Here is a 19196-nt window from a genome sequence, read left to right on the forward strand (position 1 = left end):
GTCTCTCTCTGTTATAGCTTTTAGTATTTTTAAAGTAACATTTTTTCACCTAAACAGCCAACCTTTTGGACACCATGCTACTGAGGAGTGGACGGAGGGAGGAATCGGACGGGCCATTGGAGGAGAGCAGCAGCACTGCCACAGTTTCAGCTAAGCGGTGCCACTGCTACCCTCAGTGCCCCGATGGATCCTTCAACAACACCTGCATGTATGCTGGAGTACACACCCCTACATGCTTACACACAGAAAAATGAAATTACATTTTTAATGGAAAAGTGCACTAAAAGTTGCATTAAAGGTTTATTGAAAGTGCCAACTTTGAATTATTTAGTAAGTAATAACACTTTTAATGGAAAGTTTCCTTAAAGCTTGCATAAAAAGTCCATTAAAATTGTCAACTTTGCATTAAAAGTGTCATTATTTACCAAATGACACTTCATGATAACAGTCATAAGCATTCATGAGAACTATTTTTCGTTCATAGCAGGTGTTATGTCATACTTCTGACAGTCTCGTGTCAGTCTTATGCACACCCCTTCAAATAAAGTGTTACCAAAAAAATCAAATTGAAGTTAATATTACTAGAACAATTTTTAAGAAAACTTTACAGTCATAGTAAATGTAAAATTACCTTTTTCCTTTGTATGTTATTTATAAAGTTTTACAACAATTAAAAGTTCAGTTTATTAAATTATAATATGCATCTTTCAAACTTTTATATATTTAATGTATGATACACCTGTAATTGTTGATTGTTCAGGTAATGACTTGTGTGCATTGATTTCAGGACCAATGGTTTCTGCTTCGCCATGGTTACAAGAGAGGAGGGGGGTCATGCTGTGTTCAGCACAGGTTGTTTGGCGCTGGCTGGCTCTGAATTTCAGTGCAAAGTAAGTTTTTATGCACGTATGTTTCACAATATTTATCATGCTTCCTTCATCGTCAGACACTGTTAGGTAATTTACTAATGCTGACCTGGGCAACTGCCCATGTGACCTATGTTATCCACCACCACTGATCTACATCCAATTGAAAAAGTGGCAGGAATTACAAATATTTGTTAACAAAAACTCTTCATGCAATTTGACTCGGCATGAACCACTTGGCAGAAATGAGTGTAACGGTGGTCAAAAATGTGTCTTCAGCTGGTAGAGACATACTTTAAAGAACTTACAGCTGGAATTGTGACCAAATATTGACTGAAATACAATGTATGTCACATATTTTGTAAAAAATCTTGTATAAGTTATAAATTAATATCCAAATGTGACAAAGTAAAACTTTTGCAAGGCATTGTATCTTTTAGCTCTGAGTTTTTTATTTTTTTATTTTTTTCACAAATATTTCTAATATTCATCTAATTGTTAAGATATGTATTTTTTGTGTTTTTAAAGGATACTTTGAGTGCACGCTCCCAGAGAGCTCTCCAGTGTTGCGACGATCATGACTACTGCAACAGAAAACTACGTCCAACGCTTCCTCCACTAATCACATCAGGTAGTTTAAGTCACACAGTGAAACGTGCCGCACTCTAAGGTTTTTAAAGTGGCTTCAGTCGGGCCAACGCTGGGTCGATGATGGACACTGCCAGTTTAAACTGTTACTAACCACAGTGTGTTGCTGGAGGGGACATGACTCCTGCTGCTCTGGAGAAGCAGAGGAGAGAGTGGCAGGTGGAGCAGAGTGCAGACTTGGCTTGTTTTCTCACTCTGTAATGAAAAGGACAGGCTCTCCCCAGGGCCTGCTTGAGTTTCTTGCCTCAGGACGGATGTGAGGTATATGTCCATCTGTCACTCCATGGCGAGCCAACACACACGCACAAACACACGCATTCGTTCTCTTTCTGCCTTTTTCAAAAACACTCAACATTTTGCTTTTGCAAGTACATTCAAGACTCTATTGGCCATCTGATTTCTCACCTCAGCTGTAGACAAATAGAGTGTTATGCCTTCTTGGGATGCTGGCAGGGCCGATCATGCACTGTTCTGCAAAAGTGTTCATAACCTGCAAACTCTTTACATTTTATTCCTTTAAAACAACAAATTACTTTGGTGAGACTTTATGTGATAAATCAGAACAGTAAGCGTATCCCATAATCATGAAGTTGGAAGTTAAACATACATAATTAAGAAATATACTTCTTTGCATAATTGCTAAAAAATGTCCAAGAGATAGGAATACTTCTGCAAATTTAAATACTCATGGTTTTATTTTGATGTAGTAGGAAAGACAAGAAGCAAACCAGCATCATTTCTAATGGAAGAAGATATTAAAAATCACATTGTGTGACATTTTTTAACATTGGTGTTATAAAAAAGTGTTAAATTTGCACTTTTTGTGCTGCACAAGGTGAGTATTTGCCAATCTTTTTTCAATGAAATAATTAACGCAAGTCAAATTAAGTACATCTTGTTTATAGTCCTTTAGCTTTTGTTTTCCATGAAGCATCTGCAGCCTCTTCAGTGTGTGTGTCTGTGATTGACAGCACCGAGACAGAAAGGCCAGAGCTCTGGAGCCGTTTTGGGCCCCTGGGGTTTCTGCAGCGATGTATGTCACTGTGACACGCAATCCGTGGGATTCAGGAACGGGATGTGATCGATAACGGGCTGTGAAAGCACGGTGCGGGAGGTGGAAGGGTGGTGGTGGTGGGGTGGGCGGTGCGCATGAGTAAGACCGAAGGGGATAGAAGGGGAGTAGCTCGACCCTGCCACTCACAATTAGAACGATTCCTAAGTTGATAAGAGAGAGTGTCATCCTCTATTAATCAGTAACATTTACCAACCCTCCTCTGTGCTCCTTTAAATCAAGGACAGAAATAACTTTTTTTTTTACTCTTGTTTCACTTTTTTCTTTCAGAATACGTAGACAGCAGCATCCAGTACATAGCCCTGTTCATTTCAGTGGCAGTTTGCAGCATCTTTTGTGTCGTTCTCGTCCTCTGCTATTTCAGGTACAAAATGCCTTTACGAACATTATAAACCAATACATTTATACTTGCTAAACCAATCCTTCTTTCCCTCTCCATGGCAGATATAAGCGACAGACATCGCGGCCGCACTACAATATTGACCTGGAGCAGGATGAGACATACATTCCTCCTGGGGAGACTCTGAAGGATCTGATAGAGCACTCCCGCAGTGCCGGCTCCGGGTCTGGATCAGGACTCCCTCTGCTGGTATGAAATAAAAACAGCATCTTAAAATGTCTTGGCATGTTTAAATAGGTTAAATTTACTTCTCTAGAAAGACAAGGGAAATTTTCAATGAGTGGTCTATTGAAATCCCAAGTGCTGTTGTAAGAAGAGGTGATGCAACCCAGTTGTAAAGAAGTTTTGCATGATTTGCAAACCATTTCATCATAAAATGTTCATAAAATATTAATTTTAAGAGCCTCCAACTGTAACACAACTAATAGGAATCACCAAAAACATGCTTCACATCTTCAAAATCTTTTACAAAGAAAAGTCTGAAAAGTATCCCACACATTTAGGTTAAGCCGGCTTTACTCTGTGTAAATGTGTTAGATTTACAAAAGGTAAATCTAACACATTTGACAGCATATGCTTAAAAGCAGTTGAAAACTTGTTTGGGTGCAAGTGAAAGATACGTTTTATTTTTTTAAATTGTGCTCTTGCCTTACCTTGTCTAATTCCACAATGTGAAACTGCCCATATAACTCATGTCAGAAACTGCCATTGGTATACCTACAACCAGATCCACATGTAGAATGGTCTAGTCAAAGCCCAGACCTAAAGGCAAGTGAGAATCCAAAGGCAGACATGAAAACCCATGTTCACAGATTCTCCCCAGGAGTTTCTAGATGTGAAAATCTTCTAGAGAAAAACTCTAAACAACTTGCAGCTGTAATTGCAGAAGGTTTTGTGTTATTCAAGAAAGCATTGACTTGGGGGATTTAGATTTAAAAATGTTCTACTTTGTATTAGTTTAATACTAGTTTAATAGTTAAAATACCTACAACATACATAGAAGTTTGTAGTTATAACTCAACAAAATATGAAAACCATTTGGAAGAAGCTGAAGAAAACGAAACTGCTTGTGTTGCGTTGAAAGGTTCAGCGGACCATCGCCAAGCAGATTCAGATGGTTAAACAGATCGGAAAAGGCCGATATGGAGAAGTGTGGATGGGCAAATGGAGAGGGGAGAGAGTGGCTGTCAAAGTCTTCTTCACAACTGAGGAGGAGAGCTGGTTCAGAGAAACAGAAATTTATCAGACCTTCCTGATGAGGCATGACAACATACTGGGTAGGTCGACAGAACCCAGTGGTTTTTCTGCTGGTGTTTGTTCCTCCTCCCCTCATCCAACATGTCTCGTCTGCAGGATTCATCGCAGCTGACATTAAAGGAACCGGCTCGTGGACTCAGCTGTACCTGATTACAGACTACCATGAGAACGGATCCCTGTACGATTACCTCAACTCCAACACCTTAGATGTCAGCGCTCTGCTGAAACTGGCTTATTCCTCCATCTCAGGCCTTTGCCACCTGCACACAGAGATCTACGGCACACAGGGCAAACCTGCTATAGCACACCGAGACCTAAAGAGCAAAAACATCCTGGTGAAAAAGAACGGCTTCTGCTGTATTGCCGACCTTGGGCTTGCTGTCAAGTTTAACAGGTATGGGAGGCCTTCCTGGGGTCATAGAACAGTTGTTTTGATGCAGATTAATAGAAGGCAGAATAAGTGTGTCCTGAAGCATAATTGTGTTCTTATTGTGCCTTTCAGTGACACCAATGAGGTAGACATCCCTCCTAACCTACGAGTTGGGACCAAGCGCTACATGCCACCTGAAGTGCTGGACGAGACCCTGAACATGACCACCTTCCAGTCCTTCATCATGGCTGACATGTACAGTTTTGGTCTCATTCTTTGGGAAGTGGTGCGGCGATGCACCTCTGGAGGTCAGAAAAACGTACTTTAGTCACCAGAACTCATTCCGATGTTTTATTGCTAATGATGACAGAGGACATTGACTTTCTTAAAGGTGTTGTTGAAGAACATCAGCTGCCCTATCATGACCTCGTGCCCACTGACCCTTCGTATGAAGACATGAGGGAGGTGGTCTGCATTAAGAAGCAAAGACCTTCGATTGCAAATCACTGGAGCAGCAATGAGGTACTATTTATGTTTTTGATTACTATCAGCTGCCAGCCGCCAATTTAGTAATGCAAATGTACATTCTGCTTTGGGTAGATTTTATGTTGGAAGTTAAGAGAAAGAAATTGCTTCATTTAAATAGCTTTACCTAACCTCTAATTTTATTAAGGCACCAGATGGTTTTTTCCTCAAATAAAACTTTTTACAGCAATAGCAACATGTAAAACTTTTATTCCGCCATCTGTGTTTCTATACTCTTTATTCTTCCTACTCCTACAAAGGTCTGTCAAACAAACTGCAAACTGTTAGTACCTCAGTTTTAAGATGCTGATTACATTCCAAGAAAATATTTAGAATTTCGCTTTGTTTTCGGTTTAATGTGTTTATAATCTTCATAAGGATTTATGTGTTATCCTCTTAACAAGTATATATTTTTTAAGATGAAGGATTTCACTTTGATATAAAGCATATTTATTAAGTGTTAGTATGTTTATTTTTAACTGGAGAACAAAATCACCACATTTTCTTTCAGAGGGAGTTTTTTTTTTTTTGTTCTTTCAATTTATGTAAACATTAAATATTTGTCGTTAGAAGGTGATATACGCCTATCACCTCCTGCCATTGTCACCCCTTATGAAGATGTTAACAAAGGCTTATAAAATAAATTTATCTTTTAGTGCTCTAGCATAATCTCTCACTTTAAAGAATACTGCTGTTCTCTAGCATCTTTTATTGCTGCAGTGTATAGAGTGAGCTTCTGAGATTATTATTTTTTGCTTTTTTTATCATCCTTCTGTCCTTGCATGGTTGCCAGACAACCCTGGGACTTCTTCCAGCCTTATGTTGCCATACTGCTAATTGTCTTAAGCTGTAAAGCTATATTGTTCTAATTTTAGTAATTAGACGAGTAGATATTTTCCTGTTGCCATTTTCTCAAAATTTTATTACTGAGATGTAGGTACTGCCATAAAAGAAATGTTTCTTTTAAGGCTGTTTAGACATGACTAAAAATGGTGCTGGATTCATTTGTAGCCTGATGAGAATTGCATTTATTTGTTTTTCTGTTCTGGTATTTCTAATGTTAAATTGATGTGTGTCTTCAGTGTCTACGGCAGATGGGGAAACTGATGTCAGAGTGCTGGGCTCACAACCCGGCTTGTCGCCTCACAGCCCTCCGGGTGAAGAAGACCCTTGCGAAGATGTTAGAGTCCCAAGACATCAAACTGTGACGGAGAATCAGAGAGATGCTTTCTTCTCACCTACAGACTTGTCACTGCCACTGGCACAGACCTCTTAAAATGACCAATCGAAGAAAGGGAAAATAAAGAGACTGTGAATGATCGGACAAAAGACACTGGCATGCAGGATAGGCGATAATGGAGCCAAGAAGAATGTTAAGAAAAAGATTTAGCAGACGTCTGTCCTCAGATTGTGCTTTCTGTGAAAGCGGAGTGTTTGCCCGGCCAAAGAGCGGCCCTGCAGGTTCCAGTGAGGATGCCGCTGCAACCTCCTTCCTGAAGCCATACAGCAGTATTCTGAGCAGTCTTTTGTGCTGTCACAACTGCTCTTTATGTGTTTGAGTGATTTTTATTTCCATGAGCTTTGTGAGACTCGTTGCATGGAGAGTTCACATTCAACATGATGGTAGCTTCAGCCTATATAATTCTAAGACAAGTGGCCTCATAGTCAAACAAATATTGAATATATATATATTTTATTGTGTAATTTTCTTCCTCATAATGTATTTTGTAAGTTTATTTGTTTCAAAATTAAACTAAGATTTTCTGAGTTTCCAAGCCAAGTCTGTCATCTTTGTATCATTTTTAAATTACAGTAAATTTTCACAAAGTTCATCTGAACCTAACCAAAACATAGAGGTTTCTTTCCAGAGCTTCAAGATTTCTTTCAGGTACTTTCCCCAAAGGCATTATTTATTTTTCGGTATTTTCACCTACTTTTCTAAAATGTAGAAATGTAGAATACATCTACTAATTCCAGGAGATGCTGGTTCATCTCCTGGAATTACTTTCAGAAACTGGTTGGTGACTTTGACTGGGGTATGTTTTGAATTTGCAAGGTAAGAAAAGGTACGTGGGAAGTTTAGCTGGCATCAGTTCTTTACCACATACTTCATGGGACTTTCCAGATATTTCCTGAAGATACCAGGTATGTAAATGGAAAGTAATTGCTGAGTTTAGAAAAGGTAACAAATGTATCTTTTTAGTTCCAGGAAAGTTCTAGAGTATGAACTGTGTTTTTATCTTTTATTAATGAATATATAAGCTGTGGGCTTATTAGATATACTTGTATATACGTATAAGCCCACTGCTCACCACACAATGTGAAATATATAGGAGTGGAATAGGGCTCAAATTAGAATAAAAACTATGCACGTGCAAATCAAGCTTTGTAAACTTGTACAATAAAATGATGAGATACTGAAGCTTGTGAAGTTAGATGAGCAAACTGCTTTTGAAGTATATGTTCCTATAGATACAATTTGTATTTGTTCAGTTTTGTGCTGTTTGTGGACATCTGGAGACTTGGCAAGGCAGGTTTTGAAAATCAGTTGTCTTTTACATGTTTATTAAAATTTCTGGTTTGGATAAAATGAAATTAACCAATCAGATTAGACATATGCAGCTTACCGCTAGTTGTTTAGCACAACTAATTATGTTCAAAAATCATACTGTCTAAAGAGGACAGCGAATGTTTTTTTGGATCTCAGATGCCTGAATGTCCCTTTTTTTAAATAATTTGCCTCATGGTGAACATTGTTTTGTTGCCTCCTAACTGCCCTTGGATATGTCTGTACCTCAGCCTGATTGGTTGCTGTGAAACTGACCACTCAGAAGAGAGTCTGATTTATTGTTTTTTTTTTTTCATTTTTTACCTTGCCTCTGCTTCTTTTAGCTGATGCCTTGGTGTGCTTCCTTTGGTATAAAGCTGTTTATGTAAAAAAAAAAAATCAAACTTGCCAGTAAGGTGAGAGTTTAAGTAGGATCCTTTCTAAATTTTACTCTTTTTGTCACAATTTCTGCGCCTCAAGATGATTATTCAACTCCAAATGGACAGTGCCAAACAAACTGGCTTATCATAAGAGAGACTGATTTGTTGCCGCTCAGCTCTCCTCTAGATGTTGCTTTCTTATTGCAATTTCTTTACCACAAGCTGATTGCTCAATGAAAAATCCAACTGGCGAACCAGAAGACGAATTGTTTTCTTGCATCCCAGATGTACTCCGGGTTTGTTATGTCAACCAGACTCTAGATGTCACGCTTTTGAGACAGTCACTCCACTTTAAGCTGATTGTAGTACAAACCCAAACTGAAAAAATCAGAAAATAAATTATTCTGCCGCATCTCTGTGCATCACGGAAACTAAGCAAAAAAATATAACTGGCCAATCAGAAAAGAGATGGACCTGCTACATAGCAGTTACCCACTAGTTGTCCCTCTGTTAGCCTAATTTCTGTGCCCCAAGCTTGCTATGTTAGCAAAGCAAACTGGCCAATCAAAAGCAATAATTTTGACACTTTTCAACTCTAGATTGGCCAGTTGGGTTTGCCATTGTCCACTCAGTTTGAGACATAAAAATCATGAGGGAAATTTGCACTTGGATCTCAAGAAGCAGATCCAAGCAGTGGAGTTACACATTTTTATTTCTGCTTTGCCTGTAATGATATGGTAAGCTACACGAAACTGGATCAACAACAACAGCAAAAAAAACCTTTTCTACAGATACACAAACCTGATTTTTTCAGGAATTTTATTTCATAATGTTACAAAGTTGGGTTTACAAGTACAAAAATGTTTGGACAAAATTTGTGCCCACAGGATAACAATCTCCTCTGAAACATTGCTCTGCAGTTCCAGAAATTCAAACAAGAATGCTTCATTTATATTGTTGCATATAAATATAATTTATTATCAGTCTTAAAAATTCTTTCTTACACTTTTTACAGTAACTCGACAGATGAAACGCAAGCGAGGAACATCATGAGTGCCAGAAACAAACAGGCTACATTCTCGCTATGCACAACATTAATCATGAAGCTGAAGGACAATCAGGTAATGCAAAGGCTAGCCCACTGATAAATGAATAGATTGTTTCGAAAGGATGCAGAGTTTGCATAGACAGCTTTACAAAAACTTGGACAAATACAATTGAAAAAAAAAAAGAGAAAAGAATGAAGAACACTGGAAAAGACGCAAGTTCTCGCTTCATTAAAGGAATGTCGCATTTATAGCTATCAATAATTAATATGCACATAATCAGCGTCATCACGACACTGATGGCTTCTGTCGTTTAATGTACAAACTTTTAAATCAGTTAAAATCTTAGCCTTTGTATCAAAGTGCTGAAGAATGTGATTTGACTCCAAACACAAAATAACACAAGACTTAACTGATTAACTTTCAGGTTAAACTGACCCTCACAACTTACGTCTCCATTTTTTGGTAGAAAGCAGCTATTTCCAGCCACATTGGTCCTACAAAAATAAAGTTGTTTGATCACAGGATCGAGTTGTGGAAATTCTGATCATAAAAGTCATTAGTGTCATTCTTATTATGTTCTTCTGCATGGGATATTATGTAGGCTTTCATACCAAATCTAATTTCTACAAAAAAGGGTAGAAAGGGGAGGAACTTTGAAAATTAATAAAAAAATAAGATTAGAAATAACCAAAATGTTGTAAAAAAAAGGTTGCATACATAATAAAAACTCAACAATAATATATAACACTAAATAATAGCAATTATTATTACAACAAATGTGAAAATGTTCTTTTTCCCTTTGTTTTTCTGACTCTTACTTTCGTGAGTGTCCACCAGGTGGTGCTGTGACACAAAGAAAGAAAATGCAACTAAATTAAAGGATTCCGCAACATACAAACAGGCAGAATGGAATAAAAAAACAAGCACAAATATGTATATTGTTAAATACTGTGTTATCAAGGATTGCAGAATATTGACTTAGATGGCTGAGTGATGCTCTCTCTGAACCCAGTCCTCCTTTGATCCACTGACCTCTTGTCGATAGTTACTTGTATACTGTGAGGGAATCGGCAACAAAATCCATCCAAACAACCGGACAGCTGTTTCCAAGGAAACTAGAGCCAAAAATATCAAACTGTTGCACCAGAGAGAGGAAGGATCAGCCAGAAAAGTGACTGGCAAGGGTTCATGTTTGCTCTCCAGGTTTTTACACCCTTTTGTTGCCAATGTTTAACTGGGTCATGCCTGAGCAGACCTGGCTGTTTCGATACTTCCACCTCTATCAGCGTGCTCTCAGGTAGCTTTTAGAAGTGCGAAAGAGCATTTTCCACTGAGATTCCAAAATCAAAGTCTTGCCTTTAACTCCTCTCTTCCTTACTCCTGTTTTTATCTTCTTCCTCTTCGGATATAAGCAGACGTCAGTGCTCAGTCGCAGCAGGAACGAGGCTGTCGTGGCGACCCATCTCTTCCAGTACCTGGGCCAGGCGGCTGAGGTTGCCATCGGGAAAATGCTGCGCCTCCCACAAGTCCAGGATCACTCCTGTAGGACTAGATTTGGTGGCGAAGTAGTTCAGATACCTAAATGAAAGATTATAGAGAAACAAGGAGGAATGTGTAAGGAAACATGCTGAGAGGTAAATGAATATTAGCTGCTTCTTTGTTGAGTAAATGGTTGGTGAGGTATCCAAATGTTTCCAGGAAACTTAATATATACAAATGTGCTGCTTTTTGATTGATCTGTATACATTTTAAATACACTTTTTAAATCTCTCAAAATAATAAAATATAGCTGAGGCAAGGCAAAAACTCAAATGATCAAATTCTCTCTAATTAAGCCCATCAAGCAATTGAGCCACACATACTTGACTTTTAAACTATGTTTTTTCCCCAAAATAATTTTGTTATATACTAGTTTGCCAGTTTTACAAATTATAAAACAGAAGTCCCTTCAAAGAATTATTTAGAGTTTTGTTTAAAAAGTTGAAGATGAAATAAGTTTTTTCTGCTTTGGAAAACATTCAAACTCTTGCCGTTTTTAATTCACCGTTTAATTATTTAATGGTCAAATCATCAAAAGTCAATTGAAGGCTAAATTAATTATTAGTCAGGAACTTGGCTAGCTGATCATTCTTATTTTCTGTGATCTTCATTAATTAAAACATCAACAACACTTTTCTTTACCAAAAGACTAAAAATATTCTACAGCTGCTCAAGAAGAGACTTTAGCAATTTCTGCCAGAACAGAGCAGGAACAACATGAATAGTTGTGTAGATTTTAAGATTTGATACTCCCCACAATTATCAGCAGCATGCCTGGGGAAAGACATAAACAGAAACCTACAAATGAATTGCTCTTATTGACGCTTGATGACATGGACGCATGAATCTCAATCCAAGATCTTTTGAGACTTTTTTTTTGTGACCTTCCTTACCATCCTCTTTGCTGTTTGCAGCAGAAAGATAAAAACTAGCCTTCAACACAGCTCCAGTTTTGTTTTTCCTTTTAAAGTTGATGTGAATGTAAAGATGGGTATGTTTAAACAAGTGATTTACTTAGTGATTTTCTTTTCATTTTCTTAGTGATTTACTAAATTGTATATCGACATGCATCTGTGAATGCCATGTTCTCTAGTCTTTCCCATTTTGAAGAGCAATCAAGAAATCATTCCTTGAAAGCCGTATTTACAGTGTACTGAACTTGAATTACAAGTTAAAGTTGCCACACAGTTTAATAAACTTAGAAAAGTAGAACGTTGAATACAATTATTCCTTCGTCAGGATGCTTTCCCCATTTGATTAAAATGAGATATTATGATGTTAAGATATTTTAATACTTTTAGACTTTTTTACATTGATGAAGAGGGTCTTGTATGTCTGAATAAATTAGGTGCTAGTAGCTGATTCTTATTTTCCTCTAGAATATTTTTGGCTCATATAAATAAAAGGTGAGATAAGTAACCATGACTACGATGGATCAATTCACTTTTGCTTTCTGATGCTTATTGCCAGTGAAAACTGTGAGATCTTACAGGGATTTAATCAAAATCACTTTGAGAAATAAGGTTTAAGTTACTTGGCACAATATTTTAGATTTTACATTTATGTTTTTGCAAACCTAAAATGTACAAAAGCTCTATCCAGCATTTAAAATTCTAAATATCAGAAATATCTACAAAATTTTAGGATACCTGTATTCATTCCTCTATTAAATAACTTTGTTACCAATTTTGAAGGACCGCTTCCTGAGCTTCCAAACTTCCCTGCGTTCAACAACAACTTCCCCCTCAATAAGACAAACACATAATCCATAATCCATAGGAAAATACTATTCAGAGGTCTGACTGCGGCCCATAAGAGCCTAATATGCTCCTGGTTCTCATCTCATCTGTCACCTCTGATAAATGAATTTGGTAAAACTTTTACATTTTTCTATTTTTTTTCTGAGAAGGAAAGTTTATTTAAGCAAAAAATCTAAACAAAACATAAAAATCACTACTAAGATGCATCGCTGGTGTGAGCTGTGAGTGAGGAGTTAGTTGAAGTCTCTCGCTAGCGTTCTGCTGCCTTCATGCTGAACTCAGTAAGAGGTCTCGTCAATCTGCAGCTGCTGCTTGTGATAAGGCTGTCCTGCTGAGCTGGGATCTTATAAATGGATTCACACTGTATCTCCATCTCTCTTTCTCTCACACACGCTCACACACACGCACGCATACACAGGACTATCAAAGACACATGGGTGACGTTTTGCACTGAAGAGCGTCTCTCTCCATCTTCGTCTCTCTCCGTCTTTGTCGGAGTTCTCTCCAAGTCAATTAATCTCAATTCAGCTGATGTTTATCACAATGAGTCACATCCCAGCAGTACAATCACAATCAAATTAAAAATAGATTAGTTATCTACAATTTGTCTCCATGCAAAGTAGGTCTCTGCTTCTTCTGAAAAGGATAATATGGCAGATAAAATTTAACATGAGCAGCTTTTTGAGTTTTATTGGCTGCTGGCAACAGCCTAACGGGGTGCAACCACAGTTCTAATATTACGCAACGTCTCGCTCGTCTTCCCACCTGTCAAGATTAAGTTTGTGGGCCAACATCCTCCAGTCGTTGCCTCTGGTCTGCGGTGCATCTAGGCTGCCGCACAGCTTCTGTCGAATGGAGAGCGGGATTCGAAAAGCGTTTGGACCGACCAGTGTGGTGATGTTGCTGGCGGGGTCGAGCAGAGATGTGTCAATGCTCTGGGAGTCCTATAAAGATAGAAGAAATACATTGAAGGAGCTCCAATCAGAGGAAATGTATTCTTGCTCCTTGGACTTGTTCACATTTTGTCACTTTATAACATCAAACTTCAATGTAGCTAAATAAGATGCTGTGTGACTGAACAAATCAAGTGTATAATTGGGAAGCGGAAGGAAAATGTTAATTTTCAAGAATGGCCACAGTTTCTCAATTGCCTTTGAATCTGGACTTTGACTGGGCCATTATTAGAAATAGATATGTTTTGATCTAAACCACAGCATTGTCCCTCTGACCGTATGTGTAGTGTCATCCAATAGGAAGGTGAACCTCTGTCCTGCATTTGACTCCATCCATCTTTTCATTAAACCTGACCATCTTCCTTATCCCTGCTGGAAAAACAAATCCCCATGGACTGATGCTGCCACTGCCATGTTTTCACCATGCAGACGATGGGCTCAGTATAATATAGAACATATCAGATACTGAAACTATAAAAATGTTTTTAGAGTGGGGGAACCTTCTTTTGGCATTATGCTGCCAAGTGTTACTGCAGAAAGATTTTATCTACCACAATTCTGTTTTGAAAAATTGTATATTTAACCTATAGATATAAAGACATACCTCTGAGAGTGTAGTATCCAGCTGAAAAATCTGTCCTTCTCCTTCAACTTGTCGCACACATATCTTACAGCTCAGGTCCCCCGTGCTGACTGAGAAGCGCTCCAGAGTAAAGCAGCAGTGGAGGTTCCTCTGTGAACCGGTCCACACTTGCTGGAAGGACAGCTCCTGCAAGAGACACGAAGGAGAAACTAGGACTGTTTTCAACAGCATCGGTCCTGTCATGAAAATATTTTTTAAATAAAAATTTCAGCTTGATCTGCTGGACAGAAACTAAAGCAAAAAAAAAAAAAAACATCATGTTGATTTTTTTCTTTATTTTTCTCCCGATCAGTAAGCGCTACCAGTTCATGCTGAAAACAAAAAATCTTCAGTTTAACTAAATTTGTCTATTTCAGTATCAGTGAAGTCAAGGGAGGAAGCACTGAGTCTAAAAGATGTTTGAAGGGAAACTATTTTCCATGAGATGTTGACACAGGTCAGCCATTCATTTAGACTGCAAAAAAGTAAGAGAGGAGACAAAGGAAAGCTGAACAGAGGACAACAAGGTCAGTCTTTTTTAAAATTCTTTCTAACTTTCAACCTTTGTCTGTCATGAACAATGATAGATTTGGTATTTTAGCAGACTTTTGAAAATCTCTGATTAGAAGTTAGGATCAACATCCTTGAAAAAACTACATGATGTCTGCTGTTCTAGAAATACCAGACATGATGACTGTGCTATATGCTAAAGCTAAGCTCCATCATCATTATGTGTTTGTTTTAAAATGTAAGTAAAACTCTTAAAGGAACTGATATCTCATGGACACGGAGGGGTGTGACTGACTGCTAGGAGAGCTTCTTAGACTGTGTTCTTAATGAGAAATCAGACTTGGTTTATTTGACTATATAGAATTGACATTTGAAGTTTTGTAAGAACAGAGTTTGCTAGTCTCAATCCTACCTGATACTTTGCTAGGAGTTTGCTCTTCCATAACGGCTGGGGAACATCATGGATGGAAAGTCTCAGGTTGTGGGTGCTGTCTTTAAAGTTTAGAGTCTTTGGTTCATCCAGCAATTTTCCACCCATTTGCTTCTCCATCTGCAGAACCTCCTGCAAATGCAAACATGCAATGAGACCATCCACAACTTGCAGTGCATCCTGTTTTCAAGGACAGCTTGTAGACGTGTCAGTCTTAAAAAAATAAAAAAAACAGCCTTGGTCTGTGTTCTTGCAGCTGGATAACTATCACCTCTCATTACTTGTCCCCAAATTTAATAACTGCGTTCAATATCCCCCTCAGCAGAGTAATTTCTCCTTATCTTTCCTCCACATAGGTGCGTCCAGGTATTAAACAGAATTGATGTGATGACAGAGCAGCAGAGAAGGGGGATAAATGTGGCTTATTGCATTGATGCAGAGGCTACATCTTTCAAGGAGCCGCACCGTTTCTCAAGTATTGTGACAGGACCACACAAGGGTTTCTCATCTGCTGGCTGTTCCCTCACACAAACAGCTCAGGCAAAATGAAAAACTAAAATGTGTTATTAATGCTCAAAAACAATCTAATTCTGCCGACACGACCTTCAGCAGACACTAAGAGATTAAATCACTTGCATGCGCAGCTGTGTATGTACCTTGAGTGCATCCTGAGTATCGTCCAGACAGTAAACTCGGATGTGGTACTCCATGGCGGGGCAGGTGACGGGGCCAAAGATGGCTAGCTTGAGGCGCTTGATGGTGGCAGCGCTGAGAGACTGACCCACAAGGCAGTATGTTCCTAGTGTCTCCGTCAGGATGTGGCAAGCCTCTTCATCCATCTGGATATAGCACGGCGTGGTGAAGTTTTCCTCTCCTACCACCACCACATCCTGCAGCACAGACAGGTAGACAAAAATAGCAATGAATGTATATGCTAATATGCCAGCATAACTGTACTTTCACTAAAAGGCAAGAATAAAAGCATAAATCGACAAATGTAACAACAGGAGAGACCATCTGGGATTAAAGACATGAAATCGGACTGTCAGCACTGCTGACACATCCTCCACCAACACTGATGCTTTGTTTCGCCTTTTTGAACAAAAGAGAACATGATCTGCTCTTTAAGTCACTTCAGACTTACACAGACTTTGTCAGCAGTAATAATGGCCTTTGATGACAGAAGTCATCTCACTATACCTGAAAAACGCCACTATTCAAGAGCATGTAGAGCCAGGATGTAGTGAAGAATACATCTGAAAATGTGTAGCAGCGTGCAAAAGAATGCAAAGACTACCTGTTACTCTGCTGTGTCCAACATCCAAAAATACAGATAAGGTAGAAGATTGTTGTGTTAGAAATTAGTCCTAAATAATTTACTTGGTCAAAGGAGATTTAATTACGTCATTAGTGTTATGTTTTGTGTCTTACAACTCTAAGTGTAGGAACCCTGATTTTGTCTAAGGTTCACAGAAAATTTAAAAAACTGTATTTGATGTGCATTTGTACTGTTTCTATTGACCATGAGCCAAAGTAGGAGAGTTTCCCAGAACAAATTTTGCCTTACACTCACCAATTCACTAATGATTTGAAGTGTATATGTGATAATTTGTTCTATTCCTGGGTGGGAGGTGACTGAACATCTAGTTCATCTAGGGGAGGCCAAGTCCCGTCTTCCAAAGCTATTGCCCTCCCTTTTCCAACACACCAGAAGCAAATGGCTGAATTAGAGCCCTGGTATATAACCAGTCATTAACTCGATTAATAGCATACTTAAAGAACTTTAAACTGCGACACAAGTTACATATTTAACATACCTGCCATTCGGCAGACAACAACCATCTAACTTTGCAGCGTTTTGGATTTATTTTTGTTTACCGTCATGTTTTGTAACTGCTCAGTAAATTTAAATGAATTTTAATGCAAAAGGCACAATTAAGGTTCTGACCTTTAAAAAAAGCTGTGTCCTTTTGCAATATTAATGTGTGTGTTTTCGCGTGTGACTCCCTCTGACACTTACTCATTATGTACACCAGATAATGGAACATGTAGTATTCAGGCCATCTGAAGCTGACCCCTTTAATGGCGCTATCGCCTGGACATATTTCTCTTTCATTAGGACCGTCCTGTCTGAGGCGACTCTTGCCTCCCTCCGTCTTCCCATCCTGTCTTCTCTCGCTCCGCTGGCTCTCCTGATCTTGATCTTTTAGTCACTCGCTCTCTTTCTCAGTGTAACAAACACTCCTGCCTGCAGCTCACTGGTATTAATTCAACCCATTATAGGAGACAGAAGAGGAATTACAGCATTTTATTGTGAGCTGTGCCATTTAACAGCAGTATTATGGCTGATCATTAGACTCTTTAACTGCCCCTATGGGATGGCACCGGGGGCTTTCCTATTGGGGGATAATGAGAACACGCAGCAGACGAAGTCAGCTTGCACTTTGTTTATACAGTATGTGCACAAACAAACGCAATCGAGTGAGCAAACACAGCTTTAATTTATTCACACCACGCATCTTTTAGTTAGGATTTTTTAAAAGAAATTTATGAAGCAGAAAGTCACAAAATATTCCTCACTATACGATCTGTGATCATCAACATGCCTTTGGAGGGACACTGCGTGTATTTGTGAGGGCCAGATATATTTGGTAATTACCTATTTAGTGATACTCATTTCCTGTGTTCCTAAAGACGGATCCAAAAGTATGTTTTCACAGTCGCCCACGTAGCACGAACTTTTGGGAGTAGGTAAGCTGAGCTTTATCAGCTGGTCAAACTGTTCAAACACTTAATCACTGGTTGCTGTTGTTTTATTTAAAAATGATTAGTTGTACTGTTTTCTTTTGGCTACAAAAATCCTCACTGCACATGAAGAGGTTTAAAAAAAGTAAGAATGCTTAAGTCATTATTTAGTAACCCACTGAAAGAGCATTATATTGGATACAGAAGATAAATTTGAAACTGCTGCTTTGCCCATTTTAATTCTTACATCAGTTTAGACAAACAGCTTATTCATGTTCTGCAGTTTGCTGGCTGCACTGGATTTTTTTGTCCAAAAATTTTCTCTCGACTAGAAAATAAATAAAAGATTGTAATGTTGCCTAAATGATGTATTTACAGTGTAAACTACTACACAATTTTGAATAGGTTCACATTTGTCAAGACCTTTCAGTGATGAAGATGGAAGTACAGTTTATATTAATGACCTGTTATGAGTGATTAGATGATTTTAATGCAGGCATAAGAAAAATGAGTGTATAGTAATTTCAAGGACTGTATTAAGTTTATAAAGTCATATTCAGAAAATTAGAATATGGGTTCTGATGATGCTCATTTGTCTGATTAAAATAACGTGGAACTCTGGTATTCACAGGGGTTTTTATTACATGCTATTCATGTTTTTATTAGCTGTGAGCAAAAAAATCATCATAATTAACCGAAAGACTTACAACAAAAAACTGTATGTAATTAATAAATATGGGTTCCACTTTTAGTGATTTGGGTTTAATAAACTTAAATCAAATAAAATTAACTTTTCAGTAATATTCTAACATAAAATGGGAATCAAGCTGTATTGGAAGATTGCATTGCAAGATTTTAGGTGCTGTTGCAGGTTGTATGTGAAGAACTACAAATGTTTAACTTTGGAAATAGGAATACTATTTTAAATCGTGGTGATGGTTCAGATCAGCACAAGCATGAGGAGTTTTAAACAATCAGCTGATGTCCTGACCTGAGTATAGGAGCGAGGGTTTTGTAGTTCAAACTGATTTATTTATGCAGAATGATGAGAGGCTTGTGTCTTTTGAAGCATGCCATTGTGGAGTAATGCCAGACCCTGGAACCCTATTTCATGGCCCTCCAATGCTATTACAACATGGCTCTTGGAGTACAGGATGTTTCACATTCGTTCAGCTTGAAGAACTCCGTAATATGCCTGAGAAAGTGTGCAAGCATTTGGCGTTCTGCAGTCAGAGGAACTGATTCCAGTCTGAGGGATGTGAGACGAAGCAGAACTACTTCTAAAATGTGATGGGTAAATATTTATAATTGGGAAGAGGAATGATGAGACCAAGCACAATATTTTCAATTTCTTACTGCCCTCTTTTTTTGTGAAGCTGTAACTTCAATATGTGGGAGATGTGGGTTTTTTTTTTTTTTCCTTTATTGTCTTTTGTTTGTCCATAAACAAGGTGGTAATATGTAAATGAAAACTGTTTTCAGGCAACAAATTTTGAATTTCAAAAGCCAGTTATGGAGTATT

At 38.2% G+C, this 19196-nt stretch overlaps 2 protein-coding genes across 6 annotated transcripts in view; one reads left to right on the plus strand and one right to left on the minus strand.

The window, feature by feature from the left end:
- Positions 1-6913, plus strand: part of bmpr1bb (bone morphogenetic protein receptor, type IBb) — a 47707-nt gene extending 40794 nt beyond the window's left edge. For both annotated transcript variants that reach the window (XM_032570620.1, XM_032570621.1), the window contains 10 exons: positions 58-208; positions 788-890; positions 1395-1497; positions 2857-2950; positions 3031-3175; positions 4071-4263; positions 4340-4637; positions 4746-4921; positions 5005-5135; positions 6221-6913. In XM_032570620.1, coding sequence (XP_032426511.1) covers positions 58-208; positions 788-890; positions 1395-1497; positions 2857-2950; positions 3031-3175; positions 4071-4263; positions 4340-4637; positions 4746-4921; positions 5005-5135; positions 6221-6346 — 1520 coding nt within the window. In that variant the 3' untranslated portion in view covers positions 6347-6913. The remainder of the gene's footprint in view (positions 1-57; positions 209-787; positions 891-1394; positions 1498-2856; positions 2951-3030; positions 3176-4070; positions 4264-4339; positions 4638-4745; positions 4922-5004; positions 5136-6220) is intronic.
- A 1955-nt stretch (positions 6914-8868) lies between these two features.
- unc5cb (unc-5 netrin receptor Cb) overlaps positions 8869-19196 on the minus strand; it is a 145880-nt gene continuing 135552 nt past the window's right edge. For all 4 annotated transcript variants that reach the window (XM_032570614.1, XM_032570613.1, XM_032570612.1 and 1 more), the window contains 5 exons: positions 15586-15819; positions 14912-15061; positions 13972-14136; positions 13180-13358; positions 8869-10693 (listed from right to left, as the gene is read on the minus strand). In XM_032570614.1, the coding sequence (XP_032426505.1) occupies positions 10534-10693; positions 13180-13358; positions 13972-14136; positions 14912-15061; positions 15586-15819 (888 nt within the window). In that variant the 3' untranslated portion in view covers positions 8869-10533. The remainder of the gene's footprint in view (positions 10694-13179; positions 13359-13971; positions 14137-14911; positions 15062-15585; positions 15820-19196) is intronic.

This window comes from Xiphophorus hellerii, chromosome 8 (assembly GCF_003331165.1).
Source record: "Xiphophorus hellerii strain 12219 chromosome 8, Xiphophorus_hellerii-4.1, whole genome shotgun sequence".
Taxonomy (NCBI): domain Eukaryota; kingdom Metazoa; phylum Chordata; class Actinopteri; order Cyprinodontiformes; family Poeciliidae; genus Xiphophorus; species Xiphophorus hellerii.